The following is a 27,109-nucleotide window of genomic DNA, read 5'->3' as shown; positions in this document are numbered from 1 at the left end:
TTTTTTAAAAGTGAATATATATTATATGAAGTGTTCATTTTCTTTTGTTCCAAAAAAGTTTAATATTGAAAGAAATGAGAGAACAAAAAATATAAGAAAAAATAATTTTGATTATACTATAATACTACTACTTACAATTTTAGTTATTATATTACTATTAAAACAACGAGATTTAAAAGACCTCATGCGATTAGTTGAGGATTAAATTTACGCGTGTTTTCTTACGTCATTGAACGATGCGTGATTTTATCAGCAGATGGCAATAAAAGCATTCGGTTCGTCAGCTGGTTGCTGTCAGCTGATTGGTGAGTGACAGAGGCCAGTGACAGATTACCGCTTATTATCCATTGTTTGTGAGACTTCGTTGAAGTATTATTTGCTTATAATAATTTGATCACTGAACAACACACGATTGTATGAACAAGGATATATCGAGATGGAGCCGCAGGATACTTATTATAACAAGGCCGAATATGTTGAAACGGTATTTCTCGAGATTATTTAATATTGAAAAATGGAAATATTATAATTATTATTAAAAATAACACTGATAAAAGCAATCTAATCAATTGAATTATCTCGCGATATTAGTCTTATTTGCAAATGTCGAGAACGTGGTATATAATCTCATGTGATGTATAACCTCATGCATTTCTCAGGCTTCAGGAAATAAGGTTAGCAGGCTGACAGTATTATGCGGCTCGCAAAACATTGTATTGCATGGAAAAGTGATAGTACAATCTGACGCTATTATTAGAGGTGATCTGGCCAATGTTAGAACTGGTCGTTATTGTATAATTAGTAAGAATGCTGTCATCCGACCACCTTTCAAGAAATTCAGCAGAGGGTGAATGAAATTATCGATTATATTTACATTGATTGCATTGACTATTCAATTTGCTTATTGAACATCTTGAAACATATTGCAATTCCAGCAAATATATTTATAGCAGCTTATGATATAGCAAGCGAGCACAATTCTGTAATCGCATGAAATTCTAAGTAATTTTAAGTATCAAAATATTGTTTTATTATAAAGCTATAAATCTTTTAATTAGGGTTGCCTTTTTTCCTTTAACAATGGGAAATCACGTGTTTGTGGGAGAACGGGCGATCGTAAATGCAGCATTAGTTGGTTCTTATGTTTACATAGGGAAAAACGCCATAATCGTATGTACAATAATCATCTGTGTGTAAGTATACAAGCTAGTTTTTTCAATCTATTATATTTATCTGATTGTAGGGCAGACGATCGGTCTTAAAAGATTGTTGCTACATCGAAGACGGTGCGGTCGTGCCACCTGAAACTATCGTGCCGTCTTTCACTCGTTTCGCTGGCAGTCCAGCGACATATGTCGAAGAGTTGCCTGAGTGCACGCTGGATCTCATGGTAGACTTCACGAAGAACTATTACGAACATTTTTTACCGGCGCGAGTTTAAGTGATACACATACAGTAGTTTATAGTCAAAAGGTTTGTTCATTTCAGCAGTGTATTATATTGAGAGTGATTTTGTCACTCGTAAAATATAATCAATTATTGGAATGAGAAATAGAAAGAAAAAAATTTAGGAAAAACCAAAGCTATGTAAGAGAGTACAGTTGAAAAGAATGGATTTAAGATCGGCCGCATAAATTTTATAAATTTGTTATATTTTTTCCTTTGGAAAAAATGTTCAACTCTTCTTGTAATATAAAATAGAGTATCTTGTATATATTTACGTATACATATATCGCACTTTTGAAATCGCTATGCGGCCGATTTTGAATGTGAATAATTTTATTTATCTGCGATAATTCATTTATTCTTAACACATTTATTCTTACATTTAATGCATCGTTAACGAAAGGATCTATTTATTACACATTTCGTATATATTTACTTTATAAAGTAATTTATTTCACGATATTACATAGATTAAAATCATTTTCTTTTTAAATGGATATATATATACTAAAGTAAATACTATTCATACTTAAAACCAGAAATTTTATAAATTTTATATTAAATAAAATAAAAATATTCAATTTATACAATTTCACGAAATAAAATCCATTTTTAATATGCACAAATTTTATTTTAAAATGACATATAAACTGTTCTTTATAAATGTCATTTGTGTATAGATAGATAATGATGCTGCATTTTGATATACATAATAAAAAAAAAATACAAAAAAGATAAATAAAACTGATATGATTACAATAGCATCAGTAGAGATATGTTTTATTATGTTTACTGTTTATTATAATATACACTCGGATAAACCACAAGTAGGATCATCTTCTAGTGTTTAGAAAGAAAATTTCATTTTGCAATCCTTCATATTGGATTTTTTAATTCCGTGACATATATTATATAATTATAATAATATTGGTACAAAATATGTCGATAATACAACAATTATTCCATTAAACGAATCATATTAATGAAAGTTCGTAATTGAATATAAATGTCGGGAGAATCGGACAAAACATCGTCTGAATAAAGAGATTGAAAGTGTCAAATCGGACATTTGCGTTTTGTAATTGATACGCGTGATAATTAGATCTTTGCGAGTAAAAATTCTTCATTTTGTGAAACTGGAAAATGAATTTATCGTCGATATTGACAAGGGAGCTGGCAATATATAATAATGAACAGCGACGCTATAACAGTTAACGGGTAAAATTATTTATTATTCTCATCTGATTAATGGAATGTTCATTATTTGCATTGATTCCGTATGATTCGTGCATTTTGACAAAGACTAAAAATATTTATTCTTGCTGCGTACTTTCATCATTTGCTAAATAAATTTACGAAGAGAATAAATGACACATAGTCTCACCGACCGACGGCAAGTCGAATTGCGCGCGTTCAGTCAGACCGTATATTACCGTCGCGGGGACGTAGGTGACGCTGACGATCACGTGGCGCTGTCTCTCGCGCGCGCCACGTCAGCTGATCGGCGCTGCGATCCTAGCCGTAGCGAGATGTCAACCGTCGCACGCAGGTGGTGCTCGCATTCGTAATGGCGTATGACGGCTGATAAAGCACGGGCAAAACGCGCACGGGTGTTTGAGTTTTCGCGGATTCGCAACACCGGGGTGGTGATTAAGTGCCGCGGCGCGTTGTACGAGTGTCGAGCGTTCGCGGTAAGATGACCACGTCGGCTGGCGCGCTGCCGTCATATCAGCGCTTCGCGAACGGCGTGCCGGTGCCGTTGTTCACGAGACGGTCCTTCCGTCCGCGCGAGAAGTACCTGATCCTCCTGGTATTCCTGACGTTTGGCGTCGTGTGTTTCGGCACGTTCTTTTTCCTGCCGGATTTTCGTACCGGCGGCGCGGCCGTTAACAGTGTCTACCGCGTGTATCAACGCATGCAGAAGGCGGGACCGGAGCTGCTGCTGCCCGTGCCGCCGCGGGCGTCCAGTGATGGCAAGGACTCGCGTTCTCTCGCGGGCGAACACCCGAATGCGGTGCCGCTAGGTCACGAGGGTAGCGATCACCAGGACGTGCACCTGGTCGAGGATAAGCAAAAGCTGCAGGTACGAATTCACGCGCTCGCTCAAATCGATCTCTCTCGAATTGCGATTCTCTCGAACGTCTCGCCTGAAACACATCAATTGTTAGCTGGGAACAATTTTGTTTCGCGCTATGTCGTTCAGTCTTTGCCGACAAGTGATATACTCATGTGCTTTTTATGAAATTAATAGTAAGAACGCTCTCTCACGCGAAATCGTGCTCCGTTTGTTTACATACAGTCATTGCGACGTGTATGGCTGACGCACGTGCGCAGACTCCACGCGCTGTCATTCCGTTCACGATTCCGTTTCAATGAATAACGATAGTGATCATTTGTTACATAATTCCGTTTGTTTTATAAAGTGAACAAACAAATATGCAAATATTTATTGTCGGAAACTCGCGTTTCAAAATAGCACGTTGTGATTAATAAGTCAGCTTAATCGATCCTAATGTATTTAGTTGTCATTTAAACTATTATTTCTTTAATACATATATATTTTATTATTATAATATTTCAATATTTATTACACATGTCGCGGAGACATGTTGGATTTTTTTTTGTTTTTTTATTAAATAATCAATTCCAAAATTTAGTTGTCTTACAGTATATATATTTTGCTCATCTTTCAAGATTTCATGTTTGCTAAATATTTTCTGCTAAATATGGATAATATTCAAATTAAATCTCAAATAACTGCTAAATATTATTGGAATTTCAAAGTCCAATCGGTTTCGCTCGTAAATGGAGATAGTGCGATTTCTCTTTTACGTTTTCTTGTGTATGTGTATGTTTGTACATATCGAAAGTCCCGTTTCATGAGTACTTTTTTTTCTCCCATTCATCGTAAGTAGCACGTGCAAGGTCGTGTCGTGATCTTGCCCTCGTAAACACTGACAGCGGAATATCGATATAGAAAACCATAATTCACTGTAATTGCCATGAATGGAGAATGTGCGTTAGTATTGAACATTTCCTTAGAAATAACAGTTAATCATTTCTAATGGATACATAATGAATTTAAAAGTAAGAAAAATAAAAAAATATTATAAATTAAGTTTTAAAAAATTTATGTTGATAACACGCACAAAAGAAACATTTATTCTTGATTTGACATTTTTGATTATCGAGTTGCTTAAGATACATTTTGTATTATCAATTCAGATTTTTCATAAGACATATTAAATTTTCATCCGAAACATTAATTGATACAGATAAGCGCGAAAGTTAGAACTGCAAATGTTATTTATCTTATTTGCAAGCGCGTGGACGGTTTGTTCCATCGTTATCGTTTCCGGTTTTGTCATTCTTTCCTTTTGCAGAGAAATAATAAAAAGTAAATAGCTCTCTTGTTTTATACACGCCCATGGCGCTTTTTCGATATAAATCATAATTTTGTCAGAAACGGCGTGTCATCGTGATCGGTTTGTGAAAACGCGCTTCGCAAAGAACGGTCGCGATTATTTCTAATAAAGACGAACGATATGTCCAATTTGTTACGCTGGTTATCGGTTCTGAAATCCATTCTGATTGCCAATATTCTAACTCGCTGCACCATGTGTTAAGGTTGAATTGCGCTTGCATTTTTTTTTTATATCTATTTCTTTTGAAACAGATGCAATATAAATTTGATAGAAACGTGTAAATGTACGTACAAATGAAGTGAAATGTGATCCGTCAATGTAGCATTATGTTAGCGAAAATATAACGCGACAATATGAAATAGCGTTAGTATAATTGAGTAAAGCAATCTTACATCGTGAGATAAATGTATATTTGCATACATAAATAATCATCATAAAATGACGGTTATTGAGATATACATAAATATATTTATTTCATGTAATATACAAGTGATGAGATATATTTTATTACGATTAGTAATATCTGATATTCGATATTAATTTTTATTTGTCTTTTTAAGGAAATATCGTTATTTTGCAATATATATACATACAAACATATAAAAAACTAATGGCGAAGAATCATGAGAATAAACAAGAACGGGTTATCGTTGTTCCGTTATAAAAGTAGTTCTTTCGTGTGACCCTTTTTTTTTTTCATTGGCAATGACATAACGGTAAGGCGTTCGAGAGTATGCACTTCTCTGGAGGTGAATAAGGCGAGGAGTGTACTTCCGTGGAATGTGGATCGCGTCTAGATGGCACGTATGATCTTTATGGAAATGCACTTGGTCTTTCAATTTTTATCATAAAACAATCTTACGATTTGAACATTATTTAAACTAATAGAATTTGAAAGCAAAAATAAATTAACAACACATATTTATAATTATTAATTAACAGTTATATTAAAAATTCAATAAAGATAACGAAAGCTGTCACGAAAATATAACTAATTTAGTCTACTCGTTCAATCTAGAGATACTAATAATAAAGATACTAAATAATCTTTGAGATTAAAATTATTTTAATTAAAATTATTAAAGTTTGTTTTTTGTATTTATTGTACGAATATTTATATGAATCGGCCAATATTTTATATTATATGGTTAGAATAGAAAATAAATTTGAAGAAAATAAAATGGCAAAATATAATGTTAACACGCTTGTTTTCTATTTAAAAATTTCTTTTATTTAAATATTTTTCTATTAAATATTCTTTTTGTTTGCTGCAATAATGCATTATAATTGAGCTCATCAATTCTTATCTTCATATAACGTAATCTTTTTGTATCAAATTTTGAATAAATAAATATAAAATCAGATGTAAAATATGGAATTGATGCATTTCGAGTTTCACCGTCGTCAATGATTGCTAATTAAATATATAAGTATTTTACGTGCCATCTGAAACGATCGCGGAATGTATCTCGGTTGCGCGTTTTTGCGAATTTTTAGGCAAAAATCGATGAGGAATATCAGCAGCAAAAGACATTAGAAAAACCGGATATGGGTGAATCGCGAGTGCGTACAAGTAGTTCTTCGTCGTTGATTGTGCATAAGGAAGAAACAATATTAGTGACAGTTCCACCAGCGCCCGCGGATAAACTGCCATTAACTGTGGGTGGAGAGGATAAGGATCATGTCGCCAGACAACGAAGGGATAAAGTGAAAGAGGTCAGTCATTTTTAATTATAAAAAATATTTTATATGACAGCGATAAGTGTGATTTATAAAAAAAAAATAAAATATATATCCCAGGTTTCTGCATCAGATATTTTTCGGGGCATTTGTACATGAAAGAAATTCTGTAATATATAATATAAAAAAATATACATTTTTATTATGAAAAGCTATTTTTATGAAGAAATAAGAGAAAAGAATTTCTGTGAATATTTTCGTAATTACTTGCATTAATCCAGTGGATTGGATCTCTAGCAATTCTTTTTATTCATTTAATTTTAATATAAATTTTAATGAAATGTACTAATTTAATATAATTTATTAATTTGATTATCTTCTTTAAATGCTTTTTGATAAAAAATATTTAAATAAAACATCAGTAAATTGCTATAATTAAACTCATCTCAATGAAATATTTACGATTTTGGAGCTTTTTTGAGAGTGCTTCTGTATTGCAAAAGTATAAACACTATAGAAAAATATTTTTCGTGTATTAAAATTGCATTTTTGTTTCTATTCCGAGTGAAGAATTCTTTTTTATTGCGAATTTATAAAACCCTATTTTGACTATTTAAATCATTCCTTTTATGGGGTTCTGATGAAAAATTCCGTGGCGTTTCGTGTGTCGGAGAACATGTACCATTTCCACGAAAAAGTGGAAGTGAGAGAGGCCACTTTTTCGCGAAGGTAGTTTCCTCTTGCGCCGACATTTACGCTATGTTTCGCAAAATAATGAACCGGGATTTTTAAATTGACCTCGAGAAGTTCAATCTCCTGGCACAATGCGCTACTCTACACTCTGCATGCAAATTACTTCTATAAAAACTATGGGATCATAACGACTTGTATGTGCTTATAAAAAGGACACTACCTAACGCCCTCGCCGCTGACTTGCAAGCTCTATATGCATAAATACATATAAAACTCAATTTTGGAGCAAGTTTTAAAATTGCACACTCGAAGAAATCGCAAATTTTTCTGATATGGATATCGCGTTTGTATCAGCATAAAATCAGTATAAAAATGAGGAAATATAAGAAAGCGTTCTGCATCTTTTCCGTATTAACTCGAATACATAGATACATGGAATAAAAATTTTTATCGAAATATATTTCTGTGAAGTTAATGTTTCATTTAAAAAAAAAAATTAATTTGTTTCAAGTTGAGAGCTAGTTGCTAGCTTCATAAAAAATCATACTTTATTTCAATCAATACGTCAATTCACAAAGATGGAATAAGTTGGTCAAATTTTATATTTTTATTTATACTTTTTTATAAAGATAATTTATAAAAATTCAAAGTTAAAGCTATTTTTATATTGCTATTGTCACCTTTATTTTTTATTTACAATTATTTGAAATTATATTGTATTTCCTATATATTTTTTTGAGACAGGTAATTAAAGATTGGTTCCTAAAATAATACAAAATTGTTAGAATTACTTTCGGAAAAATTATATATTTAATTTTATTTTTTACAAACACGGGCATATACACTCGTGCAATTCCTAAAATTTTTAGTCTGTTTCTAATTATCATAATTTTATGCAATATGTATTGTACAATTTTTAAAATAGTTAAACGATTTAATCGAAGTTTACTACGCAAGCAATAATGTAAACTGATAATTTGTTATATTCAAATAGTTTTTGCATGATACTATTCGCCTGGCATCCAGGACATTCAATTTTATTTTAATTTTGCTCGTCGCGTTCAATTTTCTGTCTTTTTTTTTCTTGCATTAAATAAAAATGCATTGAATTTGTAGTCTTTTATCTTGTTCATTTTGCAATTTTGCGGCGTTATCGATTGCAAGCGCATTTTTAAACGCATGTGATATTTTAATTGAAAAATTGTGCGTGTTACACGAAAAATTTTAGTTATACTGTTGCCTATATGAAGAGAAAACTGACTTTTTTCGTGTTTTTTTCTGTTTTTTTTTCTGTTTTTTTTTTTTGCAAAAACAAAGAGGGGCACCGGAAATTGCAACTGCGATATAATCGACACGGACTAATTTGAGCATGGTCCAAAATAATAATTATCAGTCGGTGCGCGCATGCAGTCTAGCAATTAAGTTCTTGCTGCATTCGTGTGCGAATCATTCGCTATTCATCATTTGATGTGAGACAGGATATAGAGTCACGCGATATCCTCAGTAACGTTGTGGTAGCAATAGCGTGGAAATATCAAATAACATAGTTTGTTGTGTGTTGTTTTGTTAGCAATTTCTTTCAGAGAAACACGTGTCGAATAAGATAATTTACGAGATAAAACATGCTTTTTTTTACACATACAATTTTATTTATATTTTATAATAAACTTTCTAGTAAATTTTATGATAACATTTTATAGTAAAATTTATAAAAGCGTAAATTTTTTTTAGCCATTAATTTAAGCAGCGTTATCGTACGATTTTAATTGTATCTCTCCTATATTGGAAAAAGTTATATCTCGTGGCGATACTGCGAGTCATTATTCCAAGTAATGTGCGATATTGAGATAATTATCGTTAGATACATTATTAGTAAGCATTTTTACCTATAATAGCAATATGGTTACACGTGAAACGTTTCGTAAGATTTCGCTGATTATGCGTTGTTGCTTTATATCCATCCATCTTCGTTTCCTATTTACGTCTATTCATTTGAAAGTCATAGGGTGCGTTCATCTTATGCGCTTTCACGCTAACAGCATTCACAATCGTCACTTTCATTATTCGGCTTTGTGCTTTATAGCCTTTTTATAAACTATTATAATATCATGATCTTACATCAATGAAAAAATCTTTTTAAAACAAATTTTTGGAAGAAATACGAAAAAATAAAAAAAATGTTAACATTTTTAGATAAATAAGAAACTATTTTGAAATATGCAAATATTTATAGTAATTATATTATACGTGTATATATATGTGTATAAAAAAAGATTTAAAAAATTTAACATATATTTAGCATATGAATATATTTTAAAGACAGTAAAATCATTTTTTTTCTTCAATGAAATGATAAAAAAGCTAATAATTGACATTAATTATATAAATGTATTATAAGTATATGTGTGTGTTTGAAATTATTTCTAACATGTTTACACACGCTAACAGCAATTTCTTAATTTGATTTATAGCTAGAAATTATACGCGGCATTCTAAACGAATGAGCAAAAACATTTATTGCATTTGAATGTCGATACTGACAGTGTGGAAACTAGGTAGATGAGCATACTTATAATTTTGTAATTGTATGATTTATCAATTATACATTTTGTGGTTGTATTTCACGATCCACCGTAGTGCATATTTTCGTAATTATTATAATATTTGATATTAGGAGAAATATTCTGAAGCTTATTATATGAAATGAATTAATTATTTTAATAATATATTAAATAATCAAGTAAAATTTTTAATATAATATAATATTTAATATAATATTTTTTTATAATTTTGTTGGGATTATTATTTTATTTGAAAGAGTTTAAGTTAAATGAAAGAATATTTTATATTTTTTTCTTACAATTTTATTGTATTCAAAATCGTTTCATTATACTGACATTTGAATGAGAATTGCGCAATCATTGTAATCAACAACTATTAATCGCCAGCATATTATCGTTGCAACTAGCAAATAGAGATTGTCGATAAACAAGTGATGGAATTAATATCATGACCGTTTATTGTTTGAAATCTATTGATTACAGTAATAAGCGTTCAAGCAAAGCGCGCAGCATCATCGTCGATGAATCAATTCGGTCTTCATGTTGACGTTGATGCCGATGTAGTATATCAATGTAATCAATATCAGATTTAATTCTATATGCATCGACAGCAATAGCTAGGTCTTTTATAACGCGAATGAATGTTATATCATCTGCGTGTGGGCGCAATATTTTCGATGTGCCTTTGTAAAAGGTCATATTTGCAATCGTTTTCCTGGATACTCGATATATGTTTAATTATGTCTTGGACATATATTATCATAAATTGATCACGATTGTAGATAGTACAATCGTGATAATACAAATTTTACCAGTAGTGTACAAATTCTATTAAACTTTTAGCGACATTAAAATGAAATCTTATTGTAATTTTATTAAAAAATTTTTGGATCATTTTATTTATAATTACAAAAAATTATAATTAGAAATTTATAATTGCAATACACACACACACATATATATATATATATATATATATATATATATATATATATATAAGCAATAATTTACATGTAATTATATTATCATTATAAATGTATAATATTTTAGTCTGATGGTATAAAGAAGATAAGTGTTTATCATAATGAATATAATATATAATGAATACGACGAAGACTCACCTTAGCTGTAGGTCTAAATGTTTTTATTATCGGTTTACAATTTGCTATGCTATACTGCTATGATCCGTAGAAACGTTGGCATATGTGGCTTTCACCGAGGCGAATTCAGAAAGCGAGTTTCGTCGCGCACCTTGTCGCCTCGTCCAAGTCATCGAACGTGTTCTTTGGTTTGGAGGTCCTACTTATGCTAACTCATTATTTCAACGGTGCATTGACCGCATTGTGTTCACTCTTGTATCGTATTGGCTGCACGGTCACGCGCCGATAATCTGCGCAAATTTAATTTCTTTGTCTCAAAATGAATTTTTAAACTGCCCCTCGACAGTGAGAAGATCTTCGCGATATCTTATTGTTTGTAAAGAATATCCTCGATAATTCATGTATTGTGGACACCGTGTATAAATTTGATTATTAATATTCTTCGGTCTTTTTTTTTATACACGTACATAATATATAAAAAAATTACTTACATTAATTATTTTTTTTTTTGTACGAGGGGAAAAATGCGTTATCCCGCCGGCCGGTCGGTGGGGCTGTCATGATGGCATCCACTAACCCATTCTCTCCCTCCCTTAATCCATATTGCTTTATGTGGAATGGCTCCGGGTACATTACCTGCGGGGCTCCCTATATGCAACATCTGGTGCTGGTCCAAAATATTCTTTGATCTATTACATTAATGTAATGTTATTATAAATGTTACATTTTTGTATAGTATAAAATAATAACAGCATTGATTTTATTAGCATTGATATATGAAAACAATATTTTCTCTCTATACAAAAATTTATTACAATATTTTGATATGTAATTTTATATTTCACTTTAGATCTCGACGCGATATTTTTAAATCCTAGATTGGTATATTTTATTTATTTTTTCTTTTTTTTTTATTATGTTTGTGTCAACTGAATTATTCGATATTCAAATTTACATCAATGCCGGTTGAGTTAGTAGACACAAATAACGATTGAATAAAATATTTTTTCGTTCATAGACACACGTATACACAGATAGATATGTTTAACATTGATGTAACCATATTTTCTAGCTAAACCAACCGCATTTCGGATATATCTTTCTATATTTTGCAATCAAATCTGTATTCGGTCAAATCGTTTTTCCCCGTGCAACATTCGATATTTTAACACGCTTCGCCACATAGAGATTCGTTCGTTTTTATTCGACATTTTGCATGCATGTTGCGTGTTTTTGCTTCATACAACAAGCGTGTCGCATAAACGCATCGATGTCGAATTGCACGGCAAATACAGATAACGATGAGGCTCAGTTGTCAACTATCATATCTGATCACTCATCAAATTTCCGATTCGTAATCTGTGTACATTCCTTCATCGAACTTTATGAATTGGTTGATTGTACTATTATATATTTATCACAGGTTTATGTATATAAATCTGCTGATTCGCGATGAATGGTCCAAGTTTCATTTTTAATTACTTTGATTTGGTTTCGATCTGTAGTTTTGTTCACATTCCGCCTGCTGATACAACGCATTTATTTATAATTTTCGCCATTTTCTCGTGCTTTTGCTAAGATAACTTTTATGTTTCCAACTTCGTCGCTATTTGATCGTTCATTCATTATCTATTATAATCAAAACTTTTGACCATGAATTATCTGCTTCTGATTGACTAGGATTTTGAATATTTTTAACATTTTGATATTTTAAACGTTTCTTTTCTTTTTTGTTTTTTGTCATTGTTTAACCAATATAAGAAAATTCTTATTTATAATTTTAAAATTTTTTTTAGAAAATTTTTTTTTAGAAACATGAAGACAATAGTTTATAAATTTTTAATCATATCGGGGATAGTATCCGGGAAATATTTCATTTAGTTTTAGCGCTACGTCTCACATTCTTGAGAAATATTTAACGAGAAATATAAGAAATCTTATTTCCGGTAACGAAGAGTAACAAAATTGTCCCATGTTGTTTGAAAACATTGACTTGACGAGCGACTTCATGCTCATAATTTAATTTAATTGTGCGCGAGGCGTCATAATGCTGGCGTTTATATTACTTGTTTTATTGATTGCGGCCACTTGTTCTTCATTAGGCAGATGATTGCACGCTGCAAAGCGTTTGCGTGTTATTGCATCGAGCATTTCTATGATAAGCATGATTATCTCGAAGATTTCGTCTCGAGATTTTTATCAATGTTACAAAATTGATATAAACTCTAAAAATATTTCAATTTCTTCTTCCTTAAATATTGCAATATTGAACAATCTAAGAGAGTAAATTTTAAATTCTGCTTGATGTTTAATGAATTATAGACGAAAAGTCCAATTATCATTATCTGATGAATACTTTGTTAACGATATGGACCGAAATAGGGTAATGATTATTTTTGTTCCTGAATTTCTTGATGCGAACTCTTTGGCGATCAAATATTTGCATACGAAAAGGAAAAAAATTATTTATATTGTGAATAAAACTTTCTGAGGAGTTTGATAGATTCTAAATCGGATGAAACACTGAATGGATGATGATTTGCGGAAGCAAATTAAGTATAATGGGATTATTATTTTCGCTCCTCGAAAGAATCTGAGAGAAAAAGTTTGAATCGGATGAAATGAAAACAAACTTGCAATTTATCTGTTGTCGATTGTGGACGATCAACTAGTACTTGCAACTGCGAGATTCACGTTATTGCTACGTTAACTCCATTGCCATTTCATTGCAATGGAGTTCTGTAAAGAGACGCATCCGGCCTCTAAATCTGGCAATCAATGCGGCTATGGTTTAATCGGTTACATGTAAATTGTAAACCGTGGGATTGGATTTATCAAGCAAAATAATTAGAATTTTCCAAATCAATAGTACAGTTAAACGAAACGTTGCAAGGAACATTTCACTAACAATAAATATATATTTTGTCTTTGATCTAAAAATGTATTAAATTCTAGTCTGCTAAAAACAAATTATTTAAAATCAATCCAGAATTAGTAAGAGTGTAAGATATTTTATTTTATTGTACGAATAAACATTTTTGATATTTTTAATTCTTTAATTAAATATCTAATATTGCGCGAATTAATAATATTGTTGCTCTTCCGTCTATGTTTGGATAATTTTTTTTATTTTTCATAGTTATTTGTTAATGTTTCTTCACACGTTTTTCCTTTATCCGCCTATCTATTATTTATCTAGACATTTATCGTTATGTCGGTTCACTCATCCAACTATCAAGTAATGATATTACATTTTGGATGATCGTACGAAGATGAAAATTGCAACAACGTGCAATTGATTTTCTCTTGCTCTGCCGGTACGTTTTCGCCATGTCGTCGCCAGGAACATTATGCCCTCGAGAGATTTCACGGATGTTCAAGTTGCCCTCGCACACCTGGACGCACACACGCCATCATCATCGTTGATCACGCGACGCGCCGAGCAACTGGCAATTTTTGCAAGATCCTCGTAAATTTTGACCCGCCTAATGACGTACTTTGAGACCGATAATGCCGGCCCAAGAGAGCAGTCTCGTTGATTTAAAAAAGGTCGCAGAGACGCGGGCGTACGCGCCTTATTTCCGCCGATTATACAATCTCTAATTCGACGACCGACAGTTCTTCTCAGTCGAAATTCCTCTTTCTGCCCTTTTTTTGTGAGTACATGGTTTCTATTTTTTGCTATTTCCTGTCATAATTTCTGATGGTCATCGTAATGAGTATCGAATGAGTGTTCATATTTTTTAGAGGAAAGTAAAATTAGATCGCGGAAATATAATAAACCAAATGACATTTGCAAATCAAACGATTAAAACGTGTTTACACTTGTTTATTGAATTTTGCGTGAAAATATAGAAAATGGAAAAGTAAATATATGTGCACGTGCGCGAAAATGTTTGATAAATGCTTCTAATATTAAACAAATAATGATCATGAGTGTGTGTGTGAGAATTGAATTTGATCAAATAAAGATTAGGAATTATGTAGATCGGAGTAAATGCGAAGTAAATATACGTGTTTCTAGATGATAACTGTTATCGTCGAGCGTGCATACGATGACAGGAAATTTCCTTTTATTGGGAAATCCGAGTGGCCAATTGTTCGAATGTCGCTTTCCCTTAACCAAAATATAGGGCTGCGGGATTTTCCATGAGCAAATGCCGGTATCGATAGAGACATATTCTCGTTGATATCGCAACGATGCACATCGCGGCCGCGTACCGTGCGGACATAGATAAACACACATGTTTCCCGATATCGACTCGACGGCCGAGGACACTGCATCTTCGCTACGTGAATGGAACGTGGAATGGAGACGTTTTATTGGACGTTATCCCAGGTCGTTTGTAATCATTTCGCGGGATCGACGGTGTGGACTTGAAAAATGGAAAGCGCTGTCTGTATGCGGAATAGCAAGAGGAGAACTATGAAGCGGTTGGATCGCAAAATCTATGATGAATAGATGAAGGGGGGAAAGTAGACGGTGACGTAGCTCAGATTGTCGACGGGATAATTATTAAATTTCTACATTACGGCGAATGCTGATTAATAGTTATCTCAATAAGGATGTATCGTCTTTGCTTGAAACGAGTAATTATGAACAAAAATGAAATAGATGTGTAAATACTAAGAGATATAATATTTGATGTTATATAATATATATTTTTGATGCAAAATATTAATAGCATAATTATATTTTTTTCTGAGAGAAGATAAAAGGAAAGAGAGAAAATTAGTTTAATCTAGAAGTTGCGATTTCAATGCTAGCACAGGAACTCATTGTAGTAGGCGCACTGATAATCTTTTATAAAGCACGAGTGTAGATTGTTATATCCGGTTCTCTCGATCATTCTATAGCTATTGAAAAAGTAATTTGCTTCGCTCTCTCTAGTGTTATTTTTTTTCTTTATTTCTTCAAATATTTGCCCGTCGGCCAAAACGGAAATATGCGAAAGTCATTTACGGTCGTTGCCAGAGTCTGGTAACATTTTTTTTCCTTTGTATTGTGGGCGGTTGCGTGCATGTGTCAGAGAGAGAGAGAGAGAGAGAGAGAGAGAGAGAGAGAGAGAGCAGATGGGAGAGGAAGTGAAGAGTGGAAGGATAGCATCGAGAGTACCCAAAGCTTCCACCTTTTGTTATGCCATCGCTCGTTCATGGCATCGGCATTCGATAAAGCGCCGGACGAGGCATCACGGAAGACCGATAAATCCGCAAACAAAAGTGGATTATGACTTTTCCCGCGGCCATCGTTCACGCCTTTTATTACGCCCGGTGCATACACACGAGCGTGTGCATAGATTTTTTTGGCCGACGTGTACAGTGGACGAATTTGAATATCGACCGGACCGCCGCGAGTTATTACGTCGTGCGCCTCTTGTCCACCGCGAGATTTCTTTTTGTTTTTTTTTTTCCCTTCTCTCTTTTTATTTTGACATGAACGAAATATCAGGGCGAGTCTTTCATCAGCAATGAAATATCAACGCGAGTATCTCCCGCGTTATTATTTTTGCTACTTTTTTTTTTTCGGTAATACATTTTCTCATTCGCGAATGAATAGAAGAAGGCATGCTATGCGAAAATCTCGATTTATCTCGAAACATTTTTTTGCCGAAAGTAATAAATGTTTATATAAAATAGTACAACAATGATCAATATTACATGGTCGCGAGAGAGCGAGATGAGAATCTCGCGCACGCACGTAACAATCGTTAAATGCGAATATCGTGTACCGATGACCCGATGCTTCGCATATTAGCGGTCTCATTGTCATTCACATGTCGTTGATATTTTCATATTTTTGGCATACTGTTCGGCATGTCACAATGACAGTAATTAATCAGTCACGATGCTATGCGTAGAGGAAAATGAAAATTTAGGCTACTCCCGTTGAAGAAAAATAACTTCTTGTTCAGGAATTCTTTAATCTATTATCATTGGAATTACGATATTTATGAATATGCATCATTTTTGATGTTAAAAAATTGTGCGTTATTGTCAACAATGAATTAATTTTTAGATGAAAGAAGCGATATGAGAATAATTTTATTATTCTCTCTAGAGGCAAATTAAATTGCAAGATTCCATTAAACTGAATTTACATTGTAGAATCAAGCTAAATCTCTCCGAGTCGAGGTTTCTTGTATTTAAATTGGCATCGAGTTGAACTTTGTGCTGCCGTAAACATTCTTTCGATTCGTATTTTGCTTGGGTCGTGCATTTCATGTCCACGAGTAGCTCAATCCAAGACTCGTCTCGTGATGTGTCATACGATGAAGCGTGAATTTCATCGCGTAACATAACTCCTTTAACGCAGCGATGAAATATATATCAACTTTTGATGGATACATTTTTATATCAATTATATCAATAATATAGAGCAAAATTTTTATAATTAAATTTAATTATAAGAAAATTTAATATCAATAATAGAGCGCAAAAAACAGTTACATTTGGCATCATTATATAATACGGATGTCGAAAAAGTTTACATTGAAACATCAGAAAAATTATAAAATCTTAATGGTCTTAGTTTTTAGTTTTACTTGTGTGCTATTATTTCCTTTACAATATTTTTTTTTTTTTTTAATTTAATTTTGTTCAAATTTATTGCTCTCATATTCTGTTGCTATATCATAAATTTTTTACTTCTATTATTTATACATTTAAATAATTAAATAAACCTGTGTTTTATAATAATAATATTAAAAAAAACATTTTATCAGATAACGCGCGCGCACAAACACATAGACACAGACCAAGGCTTGCGAGTACGATCATATGATATCGGAATATTCGAGATTTGGTTCGACAATTTAAATGCGCGATTGGTTAAAGCTCAATTCGTTAATATAACTTTTAAATGAGCATTTACATTAACGTGTTGATGATCGTTAACACAACATTTATCGGTGATTTCTGCTTTTAAAAGAAATACTGGAATATTATAACAGTTAAATTTTGAAAAGTCACATAAAGTGATATTTTAGAATACATTTTGAACTTTTTATCTCTCTATCTTTTCTTTTCAAATAACCATTTCTTTGAAAACTGATACGCGCAATAATTATTTATATTTTTAGAAATTGATATTTAATTATAAAATTTATTTAATTATTAAATTATAAATTAAATTTAATAATTAGATAATTGTAGAAATTATTTTTGACAATTACTTCTCTCGTGTTGCCATTCTAAATATTAAATCGAGATTTTATCGTATATCCTAATCTTTTATTTAAGCACGATTATATTACCGCGTTATATGTTGCACTTTCATCGCAATTTATTATATGCGACCTTTCACGTTCGGATGCCTTCCCTGTAAGTGCGATTGCCAATAGGTAAACGTATAATACAAGAGTTCAGCGATGCTGTTTGCGCACGTTTACTTTGATCGCGCCACGTGAAGGTATTCCATTTTTTTCGACTTCTTGTTCGAGAGCGGCTGACAGAGCTATGATAGTCGCTCGCGTAAGCGACGATATTGCGATACACCTACGTATAATACATATATATATATCATCATAAAAGGTTGAGCGAGAAGGTTTGTATTTCGCAAATCACGTTATACGCACAATTCGATTGCGAATCAATGAGAGCCGCGAATATGAATGAAATAAAAGATACGTCGATATATTATAAACATCGCGCGCGATGTTGCTTTCGCATCTTCAACGCGACGATGCTGTTTCTCGCCACTTTCATTTTCGAGAGATCGAGCCCGTTAAATTTACGCCCACTGATTAACTGTCGCTAAATGACATTACGAGCAATAATTAGAGCAACCGGCGACGTAATATCAGAATTCATACCGCGCGATTACCGCGAAACTAACTGGCCGAGTCCATAGCATAGTAGTTCATCCGGCGCGCGTATAATTATCCTATCATTAAGGAGAAATACGCTCGAAGGCAGAATATTTGGCGAGAGCATTTATGGCAATGTCATTTATTTATTTGCCCGTCATCACGCGCTCGCACACGCCTCCTTCCCCCGATAGTCACGCACTTTCCGAAAAAGGATGTGGATCAGTGACAAGCGGAGCGCAAGCTTGACAAATGGACGACGATTTATTCGTAAACGCGCGTTAAAACGTCGAAAACAGCGCATCGATACGCCGAATATGCATTTAATCTGCCGGATTGAATCGACGAGATTCCGAAGTCGAGCGGTGCGGCGATATCGGCGTTAACGGGTGGTATTGCATTATATGAAACGGTCAGGTAATCATAAACGCCGTTACTCGTTTGGCCGATTTATTCGCCCGGCGTTATTAATGTTGATTGATGCGCTATGCAATATACGTCTCATATTTTATCCAGACGCCATTGAGGGAAGGAATTGCGCGTTGTAAATGGCTAACGAAACTCTGATGACAAATGAATGAATTCGCGTGGCTATAGCTGTCTGCTTCCCACGGTTATTGTTCGCAAAATAGGTACAAGTACTCCCACCTTTGTTCGTACGATTATTCGTTTTGTGTACATTTTGCCTGCTAAAAACATTAGTAAGTAACATTCAGTTTTGTATAACGGTTTCAAAATATATTATAAAGATATTACAGACTATTTTACAGACTGACGCAAGACTCATAGCGAACTGTAGAATGTATTTTGACGTGATCAAATCACATGTGGTATCAAATGTATAAAAGGTGAAAGAACAAACGTGAATGCTTCTATACCGAATGACGTAACTGAATATGACCTAATTCTTTCTTGGGAAGTCGGAAGAAGTTTCACGAGGTACTTTCGCTCTCTAGCCGAACACTCTCGCTCGACTACCGACGAGGTCACATCGGACTGGTTTGAGCCAGCGAAATCGATGATGCCGCTTTCCCAGCAGCTGTACGTGCGATTCTCGGTAGATTCTCGTCCCTCTGCTAGGTTGTGCTCCAAGTCACAACGTATCGGAGGAGCCTTCTTGCCGTTAAACGTCGTGCTTCTTGCTAGAAGATCTTACCGACCGTTGGTTTAGATTGACTTTTTTTTCAAAAAGAGATCGTGCCCACTTGCCGGAGGAAGTGAATCTATCCATCATGACAGCTGGTTTCGGAGGGATGCTGGGTAGAACAGAGATGGCATCGGGTCATTGGAAAACTGCGCCCCAGACGGAAATACTAAATGATTGATTACGCGAAGAAGATGTTTTGTTTTATTTTCTTTTGTTCATTGATTATAGATTAAAGCAAAGTTTTTTTAGGAAATTTTTATTTTCAGACTAGTATGAATACTCCTGCGTTTTAAATATATTTTTAAATATATTTTCTATATAGTTTACAAATTTTTAAAAATATTTCTTTAGGAAAAGATTAGTGATAAAAATCATTGAATATTGTAAAACTGAAAGTATTCAAATTATCTATAGTAGGAATACATCTGTGTAATAAATACACAGGCATTGTATGAAATATTTTGCTTTATATGTATATAAATGATTTAATAGACAGATGCTTTGTTAACAAGAGGTAACGAGAAAAAAATGGATTGAGATGAATTGCAAGCGTAGGTGAGTTTATTTTAAATTGCACAGTTGTTATTATTTCACGTTAACTCATTTCATATAATTATTTCAAGCGAATCACCATCCACTATACGCATTTCTTTTCCCAGCACAATATTGTATTATTATTTTCTTTCAAATGCGTGTATAAATTTAATTCTCTCGTTAAGACACAAAATTATATTTGAAAATTTTCAAAAATTTTAGAAATTTCTATGATTGAATATAACAAATTTAAGGCTTCTTGTCTCTATTAGAGACAGCATACTATGTACGAAAAATAAAATTGTAGCTGTATTACATCTATTGTAATAGTTATTGTCATCGCTTATATGTATATATCGATTATAAGAATAATCGTTAGAGGCGTTATAAGAAATTATAAGAAATTCCGCGAGAGATTATTATGCCGTGGAATTCGCGGATATTAGGATGAGCACGTCCGTTATTCCGCGACGTAGCGTTCCGGAGGGACACCCGGATATTCCAAAGACGGCAGCGGGACTCTCGGAACTGCATCTCAGCCTCCGTAGTAGCTCGATGGCACGCGTCCTTGACTGGAATATTAATATATTCTTGCTACGAGCACTCCGAAGGGACATATAAAGACGAAGAAAACGCACAATTCAGTGGAAATACTTAACATTCTCTTTCCCCTCCTTGACAGATCGTTCTTATTCCAACTTTTCCACTCGCTTTATGACTTTCCTGTTAATCTCGTAATGTCAACTCAGGAGCTCCATTATTAATTCAACCAAGAGCAACTAAAATAATAATTCGCGGATATTTAATTAACTTTCAACTTTTATCGCGATAAAATGGTAATATTGCATAAATTATTGGTTAAATTTTATCTCTCTATCATATCCTTTTTTGAAACAATGCTTGCGCGCAACAATCCGTGGTTATTGACTTTTCGCTTGTTATATACACTCTCGTGTAGTTAATAAGTCGTAAAGCAGTTTCGTACGATATCGAACAATTTCTGCGGCGTTCGCGAAAGTTTGTTCGACCGAAAAATGGCGATCTCCATTACGTCTACCTATCTTTTGCTGCCGGAATTGCAGAAACGCGTTTAAATTTGCATTCCATTCCTGTGTCAAATCACCGGCGTGCTGAACCGGACGGGGAGAAAAACAACGATGAAAGAGGAACAGGTTTTAGCCCGGATTGCGGTACGTCGAGTTGCACTTAATTCGGAAAGTCAATTTTTCTTGCTTTTAGTCTGTGCGCGTGTGGTATGCCCATCTCGCTGCTCTTGCGCGCATAAAACACTTTTGCTTGTGTACGTATACGTGTACGCTTCGCCATTCAAAACTAGGCATTGATTAATTAAATATGTAGATTGGTATTTAGATAATATACACTATTTTGCTTAAAAAATATCTAGTAATTAATGAGAGAGAGAGAGAGAGAGAGATAAAAATCGTAATATAATTAATACGTCGGTTTATCGAATTATTTGTCGAAAATGACGTTTAAATGTTTTTATAAAGATATTTAAATACGATTAATTATTCCAATTTATTTAAATACGATATTAATGAAAAAAATTATTATATGTATATTGAGGTTTTTCTTTCCGCGGGAAATTACTGTCGTGTCATTTGCTATTCGTTTTAATAATTATTTAACGTGAAATGATTTCGAATATGTGTGCGTGTGTGTAATATTCTTACACAACATTATTTCATCGGAAAATTATTATCGCGAAATGACGATACGAATTGTCTGCAGGAAATTATTTGCCGTGAGACAGACTTTAGAACGATTCAATCACGGATTAATGAATCTGAAACAGTAAACGTCGGATTTAATATCTGACATCGAAGCTCGTCAATTCGTCTGTGGCGAGTAGTGGATTTTTTCTCTCGGCTTTTGAAGCTCGATAACCCGTGGTCAAGTACCTATTCGTAATGACACTTTTCATGAGATCTCCCCAAATCGATTTTATTTTCCACATCAGTTAACGAAGCGACGATCTGATTAATTTAAACCTCTTTCTCGAATCTTCTTCCTTGAGCATCTTCACGAGCTTTGACGAATTACATCAAATTTAATTTTTGTAGCAAATAATAGATACGGTTTTTTCGCTCTAAATTGCAGTTAATAAATTCTGGAATTATTAATGTAACGACAATTACTTTTAATTAATTATAGCAAAATTTTAACATTGAATTTTATTGTTTGATAATAAATTTTAAATATCGATAGCATTGACAGTATTGACTTTTGCGAATCAATTTAGCTTGCGACGATTATTAGATTTTGCTCAAACTGAAGATTAAACTTAGATAAAAATTTCAATCAAAGTTATATTTAGTGCGTATCATACAAATGTAGGTTGACATCTGTCGCAAGGTTTCACGGAACGTAAACTTTGGTCACCGTTAAAATTGGCTTTACAATGTGGCGACCTAAGGGTGAAAACGGGCTGCCGACAGGGATTCGAGAAACGGTCAACGTCGGTTCGACGCGTAGGGTTGGGTTGGGTGACCGAGTTTATCGAGCAGCGCCCGTGCGACCGAGGTACACAAATATAGCATCGGGGTTGACGTATCCCGGAAAGCGAGTGAGTGACGCTACAGACGTTAAGAGACATGACATAGGATGCGCGTAACTATTGAGCGGATGTGCAACGGGGAATTGTGACGTTACGGGACAGCGATGAGAGAAAATTCGAGAGAATTGAAGAACGAGGTCAAGAGGGCGATCTATCGAATAAATCACCATCAATGGCATTATTTCAGATAAGATTTCGAATGTTTCGCGAATATATGTATATATATATATGTGTGTTTGTGTGTGTGGGGGCGGGGGGAATAGTTTTAATATTTTAGAAATATTATTTTATATGTAATTAACTCTTGATCATTAAGATAAATAATATAAACAGCGTAATAATATTTAAATGAAAAGAGAATGCAAGAGAATGTGTAGCTAATAATAAAGAGGATAAGAAGAACCAGAATCTTGATATTTAAACCGATAAGATCTACCTGTGTCCGCAGACAAGAAGGATGCCGGTTGGCGGTTATTGGATTACGAAGGTTCTATCATACACACACAAGTGTAATCCTAGAGTTTCGCAAGGGTTACAGGGATGGGCGAGATGTTCATTCTTGGTTGTTTCGTGGATCCTGGAACCTGCCGTTTCTCCGAGAGATCTTTCGGTCGCATAGAACCACAATCTGTGGCTTAGAACACGCTTATGAATTGCGGCCCCGGTTCATTTGCCATGCATTGCGCGAACTATGTCGAATCTTATTAGCTTTATTTGTGCAACGCATTGACACGAAGAGATATAATTTGGTTCATTAGATTCGCTCACGTAGGAATTATCGTCTAGCAGTGGGAGCAGCAAATTTCTCAAACTGCAGTTATGATTGTCATCGCACGAAATAAGACGATGTTAAGGATTTATTATATATTCGATTGATTTTAATATTTTAATATTTATATTTATATTTATATTGTGTCGCTTTTGCAAATTCTAAAATATTTGAAATAATTGATATTAAGGAGAAGCTGATTGAAAGAGATTTAATACGCGAAAGAAGTGGTGAAAATAATAAATTTTCAATATATCGAAATTTATAAAATACTTTTATAAATAAGTAAATTGTGATTATTTAATTATTTATACATAAAATATTGATTCTTTTATTAATATTTAAAGAGAGAGCGGAATTATATGCTTACCATTGAATATATTAACACAGAACCAGTGCATTAACATTCCAATATTTGACTTTGCGAAAGGTTTGAATTCGCCTTGCCATTATGATATGTGAGTTTAATAGAACTAGTCGAGAGATAGTGAGGATTATAAAGTGTATTTGTGCGAGATATGAATAATGATTATGCGTAGAACAATTACAAATTGTTAGAAAACATTTATTTTAGCAGCGAAAATAAACGCAAATACTCGCACACGGTGGTAAACTTTAAAATATTATCCAATATAATCGAACGCTAAATATGCACATTCTCGAGTTTGGCAAATCGTTTTCACGATGCTTTTTCGATCGTTGGTTGTATCACGCGCATTGTTCGCGGTGTTCGAGCTTGAAACATCGTGTCCTTCGCGCGTGAATAGAAGAACCACGCCGCGTCGCGCATTCCCTCGAGGCCCGTGGTAGCTGGGGACGATCGGTTTCGCGAATGCAAGAAATAACAAGATGCCTATCTGAGGGTAAGCATGAGGCCAACGACCGATGATTTCTGTATAAATATCCGAGCTAAATGTCGTCTTGTTGAATCACGAACCAACTGGCGTACAGTCGAAACGGTCGCTACCTTCGTCAAAGGTACTTTGAACATTCTCGCACGTACACCGGCTGTTTCCCCTGCCGGTGAGATACGTTCCTCGCCCTTCGAGTTTTCGGCATTTGCACGAGAGGCAGAGAGAAATGGCTTGAATCCGTGCGCGTGCGGTTCGAAAACTAGAATGTTTGACACATCTGCGCCTGGTCAGCGTTTTTTTTTTTTTTTGATTACTCAATTTTGAGCTTGTCCACCCGCGTTGTTCACTATCACTTCGTAAGATGAAGAAACTTTTTCTCTCGAAGAATTTTTTGTTTCGTAAATTATTTCCCTTTGCGTTGTAAAATCAAAATTATTTTATCACGATGTGTTGCTTTCTCGTTTATTAAGAGGAAGAATTGATTAAAAATTAAACAGTGAACAAAATACGTATTTTATATATTAGAAAATTAGACTGTTACAATCAATTTTGACATTGATCTTTCACTCCATCGTGTATATCTAGCCGAATGGTAAATGCTGAAATGCCGAAAGGTTGTTGATTCGTACGAAGGGATTAAAGATATCCGTAATGGGTGCTTCAGATTAATGAAGAGCTTTAGCAAGCTTAGAAACTTTGACGATAGCATCGATTTCGCTTCTATTATCTAGTTATAAAGTATATATACACGTGCTACTGATACATTTGCGTAGACTTCTTCACCACAAATTAATGAAGGAATGATACCATAAAATATTCAATTACATAATAAATTTTTTGTTGTTGTTGTTGTTGTTTTTTATATCTACAAATTTGTTCGCTTTCTTAACAAGATTAATAAGTAAATGTTAATGCTTGGAAATAATGTATAAGCTTTTTACAATCGCACGTGGCTTATCCTCAGTTTGCCATATCAGGAAACGGGCCAGGATTAGCAAAATTCCATATTCTTTGAATAAAATTCAGTGTAAAAAACGGGAGTTTGAATAAAAAAAGACTTATTATATTGATTCCATTTTTTTAAACTATAACGATCAATATGATTTATTAAATAAAGCAAAAATACCTTATCGCGCATAAAGTTTTTAAATATATTTTAGTATTGCATATTATATAGTTGTATAAAATAAAAATCGAAATTTTTAACCCTATAGATTTTTATTCACTGAACTTTCTCTGAAACTTTCTGGCGAATTTTGTTTGACCTAGCGCTCTACGTCGAGAGAGGCAAGTTCATCATTTTGGCAATTTATTTATCATCTCTAGTATTGAGAGACATTTTTATCACACGCTCGGCGAGGGATAACGGACCGGAGATGGGGCGCGTCACGCCGCGTCGCGTCGTCTGGTCGAGGATTTCGCGCGGAAGTCCTTGCCAGCTTGACGAATGCGTTTTACGTCTTCTCGCGTGATTACTTCGCACGTAGCGCGACGCCAGCCGCGAGCGGGCGTGCTTGCAAACGTCACTGTGACAAATGGCGACTGAAAGCGGACGGAGTAAGACTGCGACGTGACCCCTGTGGTAACCCCGTCGAGGGAAGCCATACCGGAGAGTTTCTCCTGCAGGAGAAAACGTCGCGCGACCCGGCGTTCTTTCCATGGTCGTAACTCTCGCCTCGTTCTCCCTCACTTGACAAGCTACTCCTCTCGCAAAAATTATTCCGTTGTTGTAGAAAATAGGCGTCTAACGTGATGTATACAGAGTTTAGCGTATATACTGAGTTTATCAGAGATCATGCTTTTGTAGAAATGAAACATAAATGATAAAATCTTAGTGTTTTTTTTTTTTTATTTCAATCTTATTATAATTGATATTTTAATTTAAGTCTCATTTATTACTAAATATTTATCCCATATGAATCATTTTGACTATATCAATATTTCAACAATAGAATATCAATAAAAAAATGTTTAAAATTATTTTTTAAAGTTTGTTGTATGTACATGATTATTTTCTACGGAGATGGAATATATCGGTCAAGGAATATATATACATAGATATAAATTTTTGTAGATTTCTTCAAATATTTTGAAACAAAACTGCGACAAGACATTGACCCATATGTGACAAAGGCACAAAGCAAAAAAAAATGTATGTAATCTACAAGGGTTAACATAATTATGAATTAAGAAGTTACGCGAAAAGAGTTTAATCAAATTTTTGGTAAGCGGAAATGCGCGTTATGTCACCATATCGAACCCTGTTGGCAATATCAGAATATACTCGAGCGGAAGGCATGAGTAAGCAGACATTGGACCGTCAAGGCAATTTTTGCCTCGAGGCAAGAACAGGTTATCTGCTTTATCGAGCAATCCGGAAATTGAGTCTCAGCCGTCAAGGGCTAATATCTCGTTGAGACGGGCGTTTCGCCCGCGTCGACTCATCTCTCCGCCGGCTTTCTTTCGAGGATTGCCTTGATTTAGGCGGGGACCCGAGAACAGTGATGGAGAAAGGGA

At 33.9% G+C, this 27,109-nt stretch overlaps 2 protein-coding genes across 3 annotated transcripts in view; both read left to right on the top strand.

The window, feature by feature from the left end:
- The first annotated feature begins 299 nt into the window (after positions 1-299).
- LOC126859056 (dynactin subunit 5-like) lies at positions 300-2,004 on the top strand. Its single transcript, XM_050609968.1, has 4 exons — positions 300-484; positions 660-847; positions 1,059-1,170; positions 1,244-2,004. Exons 1-4 carry the CDS (start codon positions 437-439, stop codon positions 1,439-1,441), a joined length of 546 nt encoding a protein of 181 aa, XP_050465925.1. The 5' UTR covers positions 300-436; the 3' UTR covers positions 1,442-2,004.
- A 1,003-nt stretch (positions 2,005-3,007) lies between these two features.
- The window catches only part of LOC126859043 (mannosyl-oligosaccharide alpha-1,2-mannosidase IA-like), a 271,648-nt gene continuing 247,546 nt past the window's right edge, over positions 3,008-27,109 (top strand). For both annotated transcript variants that reach the window (XM_050609947.1, XM_050609948.1), the window contains exons 1-2: positions 3,008-3,529; positions 6,369-6,587. In XM_050609947.1, coding sequence (XP_050465904.1) covers positions 3,143-3,529; positions 6,369-6,587 — 606 coding nt within the window. In that variant the 5' untranslated portion in view covers positions 3,008-3,142. The remainder of the gene's footprint in view (positions 3,530-6,368; positions 6,588-27,109) is intronic.

The sequence above is a fragment of the Cataglyphis hispanica genome, chromosome 2 (assembly GCF_021464435.1).
Source record: "Cataglyphis hispanica isolate Lineage 1 chromosome 2, ULB_Chis1_1.0, whole genome shotgun sequence".
NCBI lineage: Eukaryota > Metazoa > Arthropoda > Insecta > Hymenoptera > Formicidae > Cataglyphis > Cataglyphis hispanica.
The sequence above is the reverse complement of the archived record's forward strand: the minus strand, read 5'-3'. Positions and strand labels throughout refer to the sequence as shown.

Excerpts from the sequence above, each read along its gene's own strand:
- LOC126859056 (XM_050609968.1), top strand. The coding sequence starts at position 437 with ATGGAGCCGCAGGATACTTATTATAACAAGGCCGAATATGTTGAAACG. Across the intron at positions 485-659 it reads AGGCCGAATATGTTGAAACG|GCTTCAGGAAATAAGGTTAG; the intron begins GTATTTCTCGAG and ends TGCATTTCTCAG. Across the intron at positions 1,171-1,243 it reads TAGGGAAAAACGCCATAATC|GGCAGACGATCGGTCTTAAA; the intron begins GTATGTACAATA and ends ATCTGATTGTAG.